General features: G+C 41.0%; 1 protein-coding gene and 1 long non-coding RNA gene across 6 annotated transcripts in view; both read right to left on the reverse strand.

Moving 5' to 3' along the window:
- Nucleotides 1–1,422: 1,422 nt before the first annotated feature.
- Nucleotides 1,423–5,001, reverse strand: LOC125291093. 2 transcript variants are annotated; one of them, XR_007192918.1, is made up of 7 exons: nt 4,843–5,001; nt 4,466–4,743; nt 3,151–3,261; nt 2,991–3,031; nt 2,500–2,547; nt 2,315–2,413; nt 1,423–2,042 (listed from the first exon to the last, which is right to left on the reverse strand). It is a non-coding gene; the product is annotated as an uncharacterized LOC125291093 (long non-coding RNA). The 2 variants fall into 2 exon arrangements; XR_007192919.1 differs by having other exon boundaries at nt 3,151–3,273.
- Nucleotides 5,002–9,434: 4,433 nt separating this feature from the next.
- The window catches only part of camk2a (calcium/calmodulin-dependent protein kinase II alpha), a 38,813-nt gene continuing 31,058 nt past the window's right edge, over nt 9,435–17,189 (reverse strand). For 2 of the 4 annotated variants that reach the window (XM_048268018.1, XM_048268031.1), the window contains 5 exons: nt 17,097–17,145; nt 14,629–14,704; nt 12,049–12,143; nt 11,084–11,312; nt 9,435–10,760 (listed from right to left, as the gene is read on the reverse strand). In XM_048268018.1, the coding sequence (XP_048123975.1) occupies nt 10,736–10,760; nt 11,084–11,312; nt 12,049–12,143; nt 14,629–14,704; nt 17,097–17,145 (474 nt within the window). In that variant the 3' untranslated portion in view covers nt 9,435–10,735. Of the gene's footprint in view, nt 10,761–11,070; nt 11,313–12,048; nt 12,144–14,628; nt 14,705–17,096; nt 17,146–17,189 lie in introns of all 4 variants that reach the window. The other 2 variants (XM_048268026.1, XM_048268041.1) reach the window with 1 other exon arrangement.

Consider the following 17,189-nt stretch of genomic DNA (forward strand, 5'->3'; position numbering starts at 1 on the left):
GACATTGAATGAATGAGGAAAAGGAGATGAGAGAAGATGTGAGAGACCATGTGCATTCAGTGGATCTTTGTCACCTGTCATGTGAATCATTAACAGATGCAGTCATAAACCTGTAGATTATGGAAAGTTTGATCATGGTGGGTCATAAAGATTTAGAGGCCATTTATGACCCACAGGCCCTTTGCATGGGCTTACCTTGACACAATTTGCATGTGGTCCTGAGACTCTCTACCTTCTACCCCTGACCTGCTCTCACAAAGTGCCTGAGCCAGAGAATCCACATAGGTTTTATTGCCTGGACACATGACTTTATTATATGTGTTGATTGATATTAAAAGGATACAAGTGTGTTACTGTATGCATTAATTTATTTTTATATCTATACTTTTTTTTTATAATTTGATAAAAAAAGTTTCAGTCATAAGCACCGTGCAGCGTTGTATAATATTCTGCTTGTGGAACTTACAGTAACGAGTTCCCTTTTATGTGGTTATTTCTGGACACAACTTCTTATGTTCCATTAAACATGTTAAATAAATGTTTCATTAACAAAACATAAGTGGCACAGCTTCCGCCTCTGTGGCAGTAACGATACTTGCCTATGTGACAGGATTACATAACCACGGGTTTGTGGAGAAACTGCTACTGCAACCTGATAAACTGAATAATGTACGTTTCTTGCCCACATAAACACACAAATGCTGGCCTTTACCTGAAAAACTGTATATGGATTGTTAATTGAGTTGTTACTACTTTTCATTATTTATATGGTTTACATTATTATTATTATTATTATTATTATTATTCTTTATTCTTTATTATTATTATTATTATTATTATTCTTTATTCTTTATTATTATTATTATTATTATTATTATTATTATTATTATTATTATTAATAATATTATTTATGTTGTTATTATTATTATAGGTCTAGCACTGTGGCAATAATTGTAAAATAAAAATAAAACCAGTAGCAAAGAAAGAAACATTTCAGTTTGAAATAAATTACTTCATTCATAAATTATACTGGACATTGTCTGTATAAAATTGTGCTAAAGATACAGTGCATGTCATGAAATGGATATTTGTAATCCAATTTTTCCTTTCCTAATATTTTTATTGTTATGAGGTCTTAACTCAATTAAAACCATTCTGATTCATGTCAACTGGTTCCTCTGTCGTAATGTTACCTGATCCACATGATTTCCCCATAAGAGCTTTTACTTACCTCAACAAAACGCTTTCTTTGGTATGTTACACATCAGTTTTATTTCTACAAAACATCTTATCTTTCCATAATTTTCAGTTCTAATGCAACTTATAGTTTTATTGAAATAACAAAAATGTTGTTATTACATCAGATAAGTGGGTGAATTTATGACATTTTAAAAATGGCATTTGTTATTATTTTTATTTTAAACATGTTTTAATTCAGATTTTAAATTTTCAATTTTAGATTTTAAAATGTGCAACATTAAGGCTTAGACAAATTAGGATGAATCCATGTTGCTAGCTGGATATTACATACTCAAGACTCCTATGAATATCTCAAAACATCTGATATGTGTAAACTGTCATCATTTAAAAATGAAAATCAGAATCCCTACTAAACTTACCATAAAGCTGAAAAAAAAAACACAAGCTCATAGTTCATCATTTAATAATATAGTATACTGAAAGTAGACTGAAGACTGCTGCTTCAGTCAGCTGCTGAATGTCTAGCACTTGCATATACCTAAGGTGACATAGTGCTGCCACCTAGTGGTTATAGAAGAGGAGAGCGACAGTTATATCGACGGTTATAACAAAACATGATGCCTACATTTATTCTTTATGGTTGCTGGACACTGAAGTGTCATGCATGAAGATGATGCCAATTATGATGACAATGATGGCGATGATGCCAATTATGATGATGATGATGATGATGATGATGATGACGATGATGATGATGACTGTTATATGTACACGTTGTCATCAAACTCGGCAGTCTGTCTCTTTGTGCTTCTTTTTTTTCTTCAGAAATCTCATTGGGATATCTAGTAGGAAGAAGAGGAAGACAAGTCAAGCTGTTTTTAAAAGGAGTTATTAAGAACATTGTGTGTGTGTGTGTGTGTGTGTGTGTGTGTGTGTGTGTGTGTGTGTGTGTGTGTGTGTGTGTGTGTGTGTGCGCGAGCACATGTGCATATGTGTTTGTGTGTGTGCAGTTGCTTTCATACATGGACTGAACCCCTGAAATGTTCTTGATGTTACCCCATGATGTTATCCCATTTGTAACTGTATTCCATATGCACCATACAACTGAACTTACCATAATGTGAGGAATTTGGATCTAAAGTGATGTTCTCTGCTGTCGGAGTCTTTCTCAGTAGGTTACCATGCATCTCTTGGTATATATTCTCATTAGCATCTGTTACACATGACCAAGACATTTGAGTAAAACATCAACCGAGAAAAGAGGAAACTAGATTAATGCAAAATTATAAAAATGCTCACCTTCTTTCCTTGTTGATGGAGTTTTCTTCATTGATTTCACAAACACAACTAGGACATTTAATTGTTTTTATTAAAAGTATGAAGAGTAAAGTATGGTGTACCTATGGGCTATGCACTGTATGATGTAAATCCAAGGGGCAAACATGAGGTTATTAACATTTGGGTGGAAAATAGACAACAGCATTTGTATGCCCTATAGTTGATTTATTATGCCCATATTATGTCGTATGTATTTGAATTCAATTGAATTAAAAATCCTTTTGTGCTTTCATATACATATATTTATGAATTTGTCCTTTATGGTTTCACTTATCATAGTTTGCTATTCTCTACATTTGTCTGTGTAAAGCAAATTGAATTGCCTTGATGTATGAAATGTGTTATATAGTCTTGCCTAGCTTATAAGGCATTCCATAGGTAAATTTCAGACCTATAGGGTTAGGTCTGTTCAGAGTAAGAGAAAGCCATAGTAAGAGAAAGACAATAGTTACCAATACAAAGGATGACAGGACTACAATGGTTGACAAGTGTCCTGGTAAACAAGACACATATCGTGAAATCAATATCTTCACATTTTTGAAGATATGCCATTAAAAGTAAATGTATTATGTTGGATTTGCTTTGAAAAAAATATATTTTTTTTTTTATTACCTCGTCTAGTGGTTTGCTCACATGTCACATGTTCACATGTCACATGTTCACTTCCATTAACGTTGTTGCAAGGCTTGGTCTCACAAAGGTTTAAGTGATCACCTGAAATCACTGAAATGAAGCCTGAGATGAGGTTTGAAATAATTTTGAAGACATTTTCTGGTTAAACAAAAATACAGTGCTGCTTGAAAGTATGTGAACCCATTGAACTGAACAATTTGTATCCACTGTAAGACAAATTATTTGCAAATGGAGGGCATTCAACATCACAGTAACATTTCCTAGAGGTGGATGCCCATCAAAAGTATGACCAAGATGCACCAGAAAGATAATAAATTGGGTAAAAGCCAACCCACACATCCCAAGCCATCACCTCTAGAGAGTTACAGACCTAGCATCTGGAATAAATCTACTGTGTGTCTACAATCAGACGGAACTGGCCAATTCAACGTTCAGAGGTCTTCTGGAAGTCCATTATCTGGACTGGTGAGTCCAAAATAGAATTATCTGGTCACAATCCAAAATGTCATGCTCGGAGGAAAGCCAACACTGTATACCAAGAAAAGCCTATCGACAATTTCTTGAGATGAAGCTAGGGAGGAAATATATTTTACAACAGGACAATGACCCTATAAGCATTCAAGCAAAATTACCAAGGAATGGCTTAAGATAAAGATAATTCATCCTCTGGATTAGCCTAGTCCAGACCTCAATTCAATAGAAATGTTTTGGCTAGATCTGAAGCGGGCAGTACATGCCAGTTGACCCTCCAACCTCTCAACTGGCTGAGTTCTGCAAGGAGGAGTAGGCAAAAATCCGCAGAACCAGATGTGAGACACTGGTTAATGGGTACAGAAGATGTTTGGTTGAAGTAGTGGTTAGAAAAGGAGGTGCTACAAGAAATTAACTACATGGGTTCACATACCTTCGCAAATGTCATATTTTGGGATTTTGTGAACTAAACCACTTTTGTTGAATACATAATGAAAATATATAACTTTATTTTGTTTCTGTCTATTATTTGAAAGGTCAGCATTACAAATTGGGGTTTGGATGTGCATTAAATAAGGTCATTATTATTTTATTTTTTTGTAAAAAATATTTGACTGAGGGTTCACGAACATTCAAGCAGCACTATATATATATATATATATATATATATATGTATATTTGTTTTTTGTTTTTTTAATTTTTTGTGTGTGTGTGTGTGTGTGAAAAAGGGCTGCATTTTCAGAAATCTGGTAAATTGTCACATGTCAGAATAGTAACATCACTCAAGTATGAAAACATAAAAAAAATGTTTTGCATAACTTACCTTTGATCGTGAGATTGATTGTTCGCTGTTTTCTCCGTGTTCCTGATCTCTTGAATATCTCAACCTTGTATGAACCAGAATCACTTTTGTGTCCTCTGCATATACTCAGGTCTCCGTGCACTGATCTCACATACTTTCTTGGATTATTTGTCATATTATCTTTTATCAGCAGTTTATCATTAAATGACCACCTCACGCTGTCATCGCCTTTAACACTGATGTTGGGCTGAAGGAATACTGTGTCTCCTAATTCACATTTGATACGTTCTCTGCAATAGCTACAATGGTAAGAGAGAGAGAGAGAGAGAAGTGTGAACACATAAATCAGCTTACGTGGTTAAGTTATGAAACAAGTGAAAGAGTTTATCATACTGTACCATGATGCACACCGAGATGGAGATATATAATCCACACTGGAGACCAGAACCAAGCTGTCATTGCTCTATATGCTCTGGGGGGAAAGCATGCCAGTATTAAGAACTGGGCTCACGCCGTGTTTCGTCCAAATAGGTAGGACCTCTTCAGATCTCTCTCTCTCTCGCTCTCTTTCTCTCTCTCTCTCTCATTACCTTTTTTTGTATCAGGAAATAACGGTGACGCACATCCTTAAGTCAGCCGTAGTGTTAGATATAAAAGTGTCAGTGAACTACAAGGAGGAGGATGACCATCAGTGGTGTAGTCTAGTTAGCTGTGATCAACCCCAAATGTTAATACCTATCCTTGCCTATTTTAAGTGGGTATACTGAGATGGTGATGTTTTTTAAGTGGGTATACTGCGTAGTCCTGCGTATCACGTAGACTACACCACTGATGACCATGATAATGACCATCAGGGTGAAATTGGTGATGATTTATCAAAGCAAAACAAATTTACAGTTTCACAACTTTATATTTATAAGCAAACCACACAAAACACTGACTCTTTCTATTACCTAATGTTAATGTGATTATTAAAGTAAAAAATACAAGCTTACCTTTACATATAAATGTGAACAAACATATATTTGATCTAGTTTATACGAGAGGTGCATGCAGGCATGAAGGAGCTCACTCTTCAAAATACCACATTGTGGTCTCCTGGTGCTGGCCATAGCAGACATGATCAGACTGAACACACAGCACGTTTCCTATACCACTCATGTGCATAACAATAACTATAAGTGCATGAGATCGAAAGAAGCACAGTGCAATGGTTTTCCGTTTTCTTTCTTGTAGCCGGGTATAAATGGTCAGCAGGTTACGAGGTCGTTTCGTCTCTGCTGATGGTGTTAGTGTATCTTTATGACACCCACTCACTTTGGTTGTATGCATTCTGTTTAGCACATATAGTTTTTCCACTTCTGGTGCAGGTACCCGAGTAAAGAGCCTTTCAGTTCCCATCTCTAGAACCGGCAGAAAAGTAGCAAAGCACTCACGATGCTTTTACAGCAAAAGTGTGTTTAACTGAAAGAAGACAGTACAATTTAATAGCATGTAATAACCATTATTATCAGAATGGTTGATTGGCTAGAACAATGTAGAGGTCTGTTTTTGACTCTTACAGTATGCTGTAAGTTCTGTCAAAGGAAGGTGTGTGGTTTCCAGAGATGGGTAATATGGTTTATTCTTGTCTGCCAATGTTGTAACATCTGCATAGACTAAGTAGGTGAGATGTGCGGACTGCTTTGTTGTTTCCAATTGCATGCATGTGTACAGCCAAAACAGGATGTGTACACTTCACTCAAATGTATGTTCTTTCCCAACTACAGTCATTTTAACAGAATAAATCATTACTTGCCATCCTCACTGGCTTGTGTGACTACTACTACAACTTCTACAACTTTTGCTGTTTCAGATTCATTGTGGGCACAGCTGTTTCACATCCTTACAGGAGTGCATCTCTACTGCATCTCTCTAGGTATGTATCCCAGGGCCACTTCACAATAATGAAAGCAAGCATGAGGCACTGCCTCTCAGGTAAATCTTCTTTTCATGATCATTTTTATTACGGCTGCCTCATTCTGTCTTTTTTTTGGGGGGTGGGCGTGGGGAGGGTGAGGTGGGGTTGAAAGTGTATGGGAACGAAGCTTTGTTTCGGTCAATTTCCCCATCTGCAGTAGGAAGAGTAAACCCACAAACAGTTTCACTTCTACTTCACTTCTTATGATCAATGATGCACTAACCAGAAAACACAGCACTGATGCAAATGCACCTGTTAAACCTCTGAGGAGTTAGTTTATTTGTTTGTTTGTGTGTGTGTGTGTGTGTGTGAACAGATAACAATTACAAGCAGTATTCTAACCACCTTTTATTTAAACTGATTTGCGCTCTTTACCAATCATGGGACATATATCACCAGCTGAACTGGTGTAACTCTCTACACAGGAAGTACGACTGAAAATGCAGAGAAAACAAGATGATCCACTTTGAATTGTGGTGGGCGGCACAATGACAAAAGTCAATCAAATTCAACTGAGAAAAGTTGAGAAGTCAACAAATCCAAAGTAATAATTCTAGAAGCACTGAAGTGATGTCTAATTCCGAAGGAAGTCAACATTTAAGGAACACTCACTGATCAAAGAGGAAGGAAGAGACTAGTCCTATCATTTACTGTACTTACATCTAGCACAAACATTACACAGCAGGACACCAGTACATTAACCATACAGATTCTTTAGGTTAATACCGAGAGCCATAGGCAGCATTTTGTCATGCAGTGTATCAAATAACACGTCTAAAACCTGAGGAGAGAGTCACACATTCAGGAGTTATTTGTTATCTCAGAGATCCTTCACATAGACAGAAATACTTTTTTTCTGTACAGGATATCAAAGTTTACAGCTCATATAGCAGGCAAAAAAACATATTTTAATTATATGTATATTCCTAAATTATGACAAACACAAACAGAAGCCACGCCAGCTAGATTTTCTACAATGGTCAGTCACACGTGAAAGTGTGTGAAAGCGTAGTAAATGTGGAGCATCGGGGTCATGCCCAGAATCCGATTTGGCAAGGAAAGAGAGCATGCTTCGCCGAACAGAATGTGAAGTGCCATCGACAGTAAGCAAAGAGCACATGCCCCCCACACCAAGGGAGTGCACAGTCTCTTACACACAAATACACACACAGTCTCTCTCTCTCTCTCTAACACACACACAGAAATGCACATATGCACGCACTCAACACGTGCGCGCACTCACACACACACACACACACACAAATTGCCCTTTCAATAAAAATAAAAAAAGTCACTTTCTCACAAGTCATAGTGTCTCCTATTCTTTCAACTCAACCCTAAACACACACACACACATAGGCATTAAGGGCTGTAATGACATCATTCAGCTTGTGGTAAGCCATTTTGGTACATGTTCTGTTCCTAATGTGTAACTATAGCAGTTCACATGTTGTCTTCATGGGCAAAGCAGATAACAGATAACGCTTGTAGCAAGTAACTCAGTCTAAGGTGTATAGCTTGTTGGAGTTCAGCCACAATGCTGGAGTTCAGTATTTATTTGATTCACTGGCTTAAAACTAAAGGTAGCTTCTGAAGCTGGTAGCTGATTGATACTGGCCCCATTGAGATCATTATCAACTACTCTTGCTATATGTTCAGTTAAAAAATCAATTAAATAAATTATACAGAAAAGTCCTACTTTCAGGCCATAAGTTTATCACAAAATTCATCACAAAATCTCCATAAAAGAGTATGTCCACACAATACATTAGGCAGTGCTTTTATCTACAAATCCTTGCTCAAACAAGACTGAAGTTTCAACTCAGTGAAAGAAAACCACACACCCAAACAGACACACATGCACACACCCACACACACATTTTTAGCCTACAATACAAGATCAACTTCAGCACATGAAAATTGCATGCCTCAACGGGGAGAAAAGGTTACAGTACTTATTTGAGTAAAATATCAAAATGTGTGTTATATACCATGTTCTTAAAGTACAGGAGGTACCTAGGAGTCTAGAGGGGCTACCCACTATGCCCAACTCTGCAAGACATACAAAAAGAAATGATGTAACAGATACTTTTTTGCTGGAAGCTCCAATATTATACAGAGGCAGAAGCTATTTTCACCATGAGGATAAAAAACAAGTATACAATCTTTACTTCAAGTCTTCAAAAGTGGCGTTGGATTCTTTAGTAGTCATTTGCTTCATGTTTCATTGTTGATTGCAATTGTTTACAATGATCAGCTAAGACATTTACTGATTCAACATTGCATGATGTGTCAAGTACATGTGTGCCAAGTTATTTCAAATCCACAAAGTTTTATTTCAAATAAAAACATGTTTCTAGTGAGGGACAATAGTTAAATACTGCAACTCAATGTACAACCTAGAGTTAATTCTAAACACAATATGCCCTGTGGGTTCCTCGCTTTTCTCATACATTCAAAGAAAAAAAAAGATAAATACTATATTTCTCAGATCTTGGTCAACGTCTATATTTTCTATTGTCCACAACCAAGAGAATGAGAACCTAGGGTGTGAACATAATGTTTCACATTCATGCAATATACTGTGGTACTACAAACACAAGGTCAACATATGTATGAATATAGAAATATGGAACTACAAATACCAAAATGAGGCAACACAAGTAGGCAATAGGCAATATAATTTCAAACATCATTTCCAGAGAGTCTACATTTGAAATGACTGAAATCGACTGAAACGTCCTCTGAACAAAAGCACACCTTTATTGCAGAAACCCCGGGAGCAGTGTTGAGCTCAGGAAGTTAAAGCTGCAGTTGGCAAGTCTGACAAATTGAGGGGACTTGGCCAAAATTTTGAATGTTTCAACTCTCATGGCCCTCCCCCACTACCACCGAGCACCCTCTTATCGAGTTTGTGCTCGTCAGTGCGCACCAGACTGCACCAGACTGTGATTGACAGTCAGATCTCACACAGCCCTGCTCTGATTAGACCAGAAGAACCGGGAGCTGTGGATTTTTGCAAAACAAATAACAGGCTCTAGGTGGAGGTAGAAGTGCGGGTTTTTTTCTAAAACCGGCTGATTTATGTTGTCGGAGCATAGTGTCGGTTTCAGTGAATATGGTCAAAAAGATCTTGCCAACTGCAGCTTTAAATGTGGATCTGGTATCATGTTCACTTTAACCTCCACAAGGCTTCAACCTTTTCTTTTCCCCTTTCAGCAAGGGCTCACCAACTGGGTAAACTGGAAGATCTAAAACAAAGTGCCATGACTTAGAGCCACATTTACACCATATACTGTTTTCAGAAAGCTATGAAGTTACAGTGAGGGCTGAGGTGCATCAAGAGGGCTTGTATTACTCTGAGATAAAATCTTCTTTTTTTTTGTAAGGCTGTTCTGACCGTCTGATAATACAGTGGCTGTGACCCAAGGATAAATAATGTGGTTGTACACAGGCAATTCCACCAAAACGGTCACGTCCATAACGCCAACACAATGCCATGGTATGGTATGGTATGATGTGAATGATGATTACTTGAAATTTGAGCATTCATTCTTCTTGGTTGTAGAACTTACATGAAAAACTTTCACATAATCATTCGCATCATACAAATACCATGGCATTTAGTTTTGCGTGGAATTGCCCACATGTAGGTCATATCAGGTTTTGTGTCAGTGGAAATTCCTCTAAGAAATACTGTATTAGCTTATTAGGGATTTGCTATAGTATAAAACAACTTTATAGTAAAATTCAAAAAATACATTCATTTAAATTTTTTGTTTAATTTCACTGGATACTTATAAGATATTTAATGTGAAGAAAGCTGTACTGGCAGTAATACTACTGATAATATCAAAGTTTTTTTTTCCATGCTGAGCAGTTATTTGCTTTAAGTAACAAAATGTTGCACCATGTTCCTGCATTCAGAAGACAGCATTTTAAATTCAGCTCTCCGAAAGACCCCAACTGGCAACTCAGCCGTTCCGTTCAAAAAGCTTGTCGTACAGATAGAAAAAGCTTGTCTAGTACATTTCACCACATGAAATCTCTACCGTGAAAAACAAAAGTAAAATAAAAAAAAAGACATACTTGTCACTGAGACAGCTAGACGCAGACAGACGGGGGGTGCACTGTGCGAGCTGAACTGAGCTGGAGTGGTAGCATGTGTAAACGAGTGCCAGACAGGAGGGATGCAATGCGTGGACGGATGGAGGAATGGAGGAATGGAGGGAGGGTTGGGGGAGGGGCAGGCTTGTCTCTCGTGAGGTGGGCTCCTCTCTTCAGGGGTCCACACACACAGCCAGCAAATCAGCAGCGTCATGAGTCATGGCTCATTCAGGCCCTCCCACAGAGAGGCTGATAGCAGCAGAGAGCGAAAAAAAGAGTTGGATAAAGAGAGAGAGAGTGGGAGAGAGGGAGAGAGGAGAGAGAGAGAGAGAGAGAGAGAGTGGGAGGGGGAGAGAGAAAGAGATGAGTGATGGGGTGGAGAAAGAAAACAAAGCATTAGTGAGGAACATATAATTGCAATTAGAGAGAAAGAAAATATTTCACTTATATCTATATCAATAATGCACGATATTGCATTTCCAATTCCTTGCCACTAGATGGCGCTACGTCGCCATCTCAGGAGTGGCATCAGCGGGCTGAGATGGTCGACGCTTCTCACCTCGTTTGCTTACTTGGTGATGGCGGAGGGTGCCCCTGAGCGGTGGAAGTGGACGATCTGCCATTTGCCGTCCCGGCGGTGCCAGATGCGCGTTTCCTCCGACTGGGCAGTGCGCGGCATGCCGTTGGTATCGATGTACTGGGTGATGCGGATGTAGGCGATGCAGGCGGCCTCCTCCCCGATCAGGTGGATGTGCGGGTTGAGGATGGTGGTGTGCACAGGCTTGCTGTTCTTAGACCACACTACCAAAGAGAGAGAAAAATGACGCAGGTTATTTCATTCTTGGCTATGTAACAGGGCTATGAAACACAAAATGGTTCAAAATGGTTAATTCTTCACATTCTGATGCTATTTCTAGGTCATTTTCAACATTATCACAAATTATTTACAGATCTATTCATGCCTGACATTAGGCCTGGCTCCCCTCGATGCAAATTCTTGCTACTGTATAATCAGTCATGATCAATAAGATTATATTATATAAGATTATATCCGCCTTATGATGGGAGTTCCCACCACCCCCAGTGGTCCCCGTAGGCCCCATTATGCCTGTCCTCACTGCCAGATCACAGAGAGGAACAGAGGCACAGTTCAAACATGGCTGCTAATAAATGACCCAATGAGCCGGAGAGCAGCTGGGCAAATGAGTCCGAAGATGTCTGCGGTCATGGATAACTGGAATCAGAGCTCCCACTAATGAGGCCTACGGTAAGTCCAGCTCTGTCGCCATCCGCCTCTTCCGCTTCTTCAAGCCACTTTGTTTGTTATCGGACTCTGTCTTATCAATCAGATCGGCCACGGCAGAGATGCATGAGAAAGGCCGGGGACAGATGTCTGATCTCGTTTGACAATATGAAGACAAGATGAGCACAGCGCATAATAATGATATTTCAGTTCAGGGACGCTAATGTGATTGTCTTCGCTCTCTGGGGGGGGGGGGGGAGGGCTGCTGGAGGGGGGGCTGGGTGGCCGGCTTACAGTTCTCAAAGTAGAAGCGATGGAAGTCCAGGCCCTCCACCAGGTTTCCCAGAGCCTCTGGCTCGAACGCGGTAACACTGGGATCGCACATCTTCCTGCAGGACAACAGAGGAGAAAGAATGAATTTGACACGGCAGAGAATGCACACGATGCATTTACATACATACATAGGATTTCACATTTACTATGAATTAACATTCAGTATACTAACCTACCGTATAAGTACAACGCAAACAGGATGGCAAATTTGCATTTCACTAATGATGGGAACATTTGCATAAAAGTGCATAACGCTACAAAGACATTCCACAAACGGCAATGTGAGGCGACACACAGCTTTAGAAGTATCATCTCCATCTCCATCAGAAACGAGACTGTATGAGTGAGAGTCTCATGCCGTGTTCAGAACAGACACTCAAGCCCTACATAGCACACTACATTGTGGATAACTATATAGTGGTCCTACATACAGTAGCACACTACATTGTGGATAACTATATAGTTGCCCTACATAGCACACTACATTGTGGATAACTATATAGTGGTCCTACATAGCACACTACATTGTGGATAACTATATAGTGGTCCTACATAGCACACTACAATGTGGATAACTATATAGTGGTCCTACATAGCACACTACAATGTGGATAACTATACAGTGGTTATTCACTATACTTTACAGTGCACTATGCAGTGAACAAGGGGATGTTGTGAACGCGGCACAGACAGAGAAAAGATGGCAGCAAAGGAGCCAGAGGGTTATCTTTGGAGCAGGGACTCACTGACGCAGAGAGCCACAGGCTGACATGGAGGGATGTGTGCAACAGGAGCTCATGTCATATTTTAGGGCTTGTGACTAAGCAGAAGTTTCCATGGCCATGATGGTGGTGGTGGCCACAAAAAAATACTGAGATTCTTTCCAGAGGAACGAAAGTGTATCACAATGACTGTAGAAGAATTAACACTCACTTAAACAACGAACCCTGACACATATACACACACACGCACACACACACATGCTGTACACACACATGCACGCACATGCACACACACACACACACACACACACATAAACATACACACACACACACACATACACGTGCACACACGTGCACACACACACACACACACACACACACACACACAGAGAGAGACCCAGTGGCCCTGAGGTGGAGGGCTACATTACATTTCCATCTCAGATTTCACTACGAAGCCAAGTCTGTGACAGGACCACCTCAGACTTAACCTATAGAGCAAAGCACACCCAAATGTAAGATGAACCCCTCGAGCAGTGGGCTTTTTTGGAAGGCAGAAATGTGAAGGCACATCAATCCTCTCACACTCCTACACTTCACTAACTTATACTGTGTTATTTGCTTGTGCCAGGAGAAAGTAAATCTCAATGGGTTGGAATTAGAAGTAGAACCCTCTGTGACCATTATCGCCTTAAAACTCTCTTGGCAGTATCAGCTCTTGAACTTTTCACACTTGAGGTTTTTTGACAGGAGAGAAAGTCCTAAGAGTTCAGAATGTAACCTTTTTAAGAGGACGCCTTTCTGCAGGCAAAATGAGCCAGAGAGGGTTCTTGCATGCTCCCATGGTCCCTGAAATATAGCAGCAACAGCCTTTTGTTAATGGACCCCTGACTGCTCCCATCAGTGCACTTTAAAACTAACTGTCTGGATGTGCCTATCCCCTGTTCTCTCATTCCTCAACAAAAAGACTTTGGGGGCTGGTGGAATATGTGGGACTTGTGACCTCACCATAACCCATCGCCAATCAGCAGAAGGGATGCAGCTGGTAACACACTGTGTGCTAACGAGCAAGCTATCTGAGGTTCTGACCAAAAGGAGAAATCAGCGATTGTGTCCAACTGTGTGGACAAGCCAACACCTAAGCCGGATCTAAAACAGGCTCTGGTTATAGATTAGGCTACAGAACCTCCATGTTGTCTGTTCTTTATCTAGTCTATTCTAACGGGGATATTTTAACACAACAAGCAGTGTCACAAATCACCACCCAGCGTATTACCAGATGACTGACGGCTATGACAGCCTCTCTGCTGAGCGGGTAAATGGTATTAGCAGGAGGGATTTCAGAGGCATTTCCACCATTCCTACGGTCCTCTGAGGGCCCTATATCATGCTTAGGTCCACTCCCTCCTCCACCGAGCGGAATATTCTTGGGCCTTTACACAAAGGCATGCAAGATGTTAAAAGGTTTTCAAAAGAGCACTTGAGAGTCCCCCCCGACCCCACCCCTGGGTATCTCTCCTTGCCATCTGCGATTGAAATGTAAATTGTGCAGATCTAAAGGACCATTACATCAGACTTTTCCTCCATTAGTGGAATGTGTCACCAAGCTGACTCGAGGAGAATTACCAAAATGAGGCAGGTGAAGAAGCGATTCAATTCAATTGCACATCAGTCAAGAGCAGAAGCAAGTAAAATCCATTAGGCTTGGCTGGTGAGGGGGAACAAAATAGGGGCATTCTAATCCACCTGAGATTTGCAATGGGGAAGTGTAAAAAGTACTAGGAATCTATTACTGGAAAAAGAACAAGACTTTGCCACTTACGTGTAGCTCTCAAAGTCCCCATTGCTGATGGCTTCGATGAGCTGCTCCGTCACCTTGATGATCTCCTGTTTCCTCACTAGAACACACACACACACACACACACACACACACACACACACACACACACACACACACACAATGCTCCTCTAATGAGAGCTAAACTATGACAATGACAAATGCTACTGCAGTGAAATTCATTAGCCTCTAAATATTGTGTGCAAAAGCACACACACTGGGATACTTATTGCTTTAACCACACCAAGGCACCCCACAGACATTTATTCAGCTTGTGAATCGATAGGCTTGATTCCTGCAAATGACATTTCACTGCGCACAAATGCAACATTATCTCTGCATGGCTACCGGGCCACCTGATCAAGTGCAGGGGAGTTAAACTGCACTTGAGTCATACCTTCACACATACTGACTCACTCAGCATTGTGTGTCTATGGGCGGCAAAGGAGAAAGTGGGAGACAAGGGAGTGAATGTGTGTGTGAGTGTGTGTGTGTGTGTGTGTGTGTGTGTGTGTGTGTGAGTGTGTGTGTCTGTGTGTGTGTGTGCATATGTGTTGGTGTGTCTGTGTGCGTGTGTGTGTGTGTGTGTGTGTGTGTGTGAGTGTGTGTCTGTGTGTGTGTGTGCATATGTGTTGGTGTGTCTGTGTGTGTGAGTGTGTGTGTGTGTGTCTGTGTGTGTGTGTGCATATGTGTTGGTGTGTCTGTGTGTGTGTGTGTGTGTGTAACAGGGGGGGAGGCAGAGGACAGAGATAGAGAGACAGAGAAAGAAAGAGAGACACACAAAAGAGAGAGCAAAAGAGAAAGAGAAAGAAAAAGGGAAAGAAAAAGAGAGAGAGAGCAGCATTGTGCGGCGCGGCGTATTGAGAGTGCGGGGGCCGCTGGCTGCCCACACTCTGCGCTGACAGCGCCAGCAGAAAGAGAGCTCTCCTCTCCTCTCCTCTCCTCCCACCCAGGCCTGCTTTTATGGAGAAGTTGGAGAAGCAAGGTCAGGCCCTCCACAAGCGGCCGAGGGCAGCGCTCTCCCGCGACCACAGCCTCCCTGCTGCACTCCTCTCCACCGGCTCTCCCCCCTCAATTACACTGAATCACAATGAGCGAGAACCACACACACACACGCGCACACACACACACACACCCACACACACACACACACACCCACACACACACACGCGCGCGCACACACACACACACACACACACACGCGCGCACACACACACACCCACACACACACACACGTGCGCACACACACACACACACACACACACGCGCGCGCACACACACACACACGTCACCTCGGCAGAGGGGGACTTCACACTACGCAGCGGTGGCCCTTTTGTCTTCCCCATCACAGTAGAACACAGTTGAAGTCAGTGCTGTTTCTCTCCCGCCTCTTCCTCCTTCAGCCTTGCCCTCGTTTCACCCTCGTCCCATGCCTCCCCCACACTCCTTTTCTCTCTTTTTTCTCTTCTGATTTACTCTTCCGTGAGCCGTAACACCTTCAAACACCACCACCACCACTGGTATCTCTCTCTCTCTCTCTCTCTCACCCCCACGCACTGCCTCCCACACACACACACACACACACACACATCACACAACACACACAACATCTTGCCAAGTCCTTTTCCACCACCACCTTACTCCCCTCCCTTCAGAATTCACTGCGCCATTTTTCCAGCGCTATTCAAAAATAGATCAAATGTGTTTATTATAACATACATTGACTGGGAGAGAATTTGCAGGGTTACTGCACATAAACGGTCAAATTGAGGGGTGATCACTGACAGTTTACACTTGAATGGTTTTCTCAGCAGTTGAGTGGTGAGAAAAGAAATTGGAGAGCTACCTCCTACCTAGCTATTTCTATAGCGTTATCTAACTAAGAATGGAAGACGTTCATTGCAAAGGTAAGACCAATACTGTCACAACCCCCAAAAAACTCTTACCCAACATTGTGACTCATGTCCATTCATTTAACACGCATATCACAGACAATCAATAAAAGAACCGAGCTACCTCCCTCGTGTACAGTAGGTATCCGGTCTCTGAGAAAATCGCAGCCCAAGTTACACGAAATACGCACAATACTAATCTACATAACCTAGTGCGTACGTAGCGCTTGTGTTGTGGAATGTCACACTGAAACCCAAGTAAAAGAACAAAGCTATTTATAACTCTGTTGTGCTGCTGAAAGGTGTATTTATAACTTGATTGACTGTCCCTTTCCCAGCCACAGAATGACAAGCAGCAACAGCTTTTGAGTAGTCCTACTAGAGTACACGAGTAGAATTTTGCCAAATGTTTCCTCAAAGGAAAAGATAGAATATACAGTACTATAGTATCAAAACTCTTGGACAAAATGTCCGTATTATAAAAATGCAAAACTGTATTCCAAGCTTCCCTCCTCTAAGACTACCACAGAAAGCCACAGAGGAGAAAAAAGATGACTGTACCTCGAGTGTCCTCGTCCTCAATGGTGGTGTTAGTGCTTTCTGATGATTCCTGGAAATGACACACAAACCATTTGAGAGTTTCAACAGAATTGC

This window comes from Alosa alosa, chromosome 2, assembly GCF_017589495.1.
Source record: "Alosa alosa isolate M-15738 ecotype Scorff River chromosome 2, AALO_Geno_1.1, whole genome shotgun sequence".
Classification (NCBI taxonomy): Eukaryota; Metazoa; Chordata; class Actinopteri; order Clupeiformes; family Clupeidae; genus Alosa; species Alosa alosa.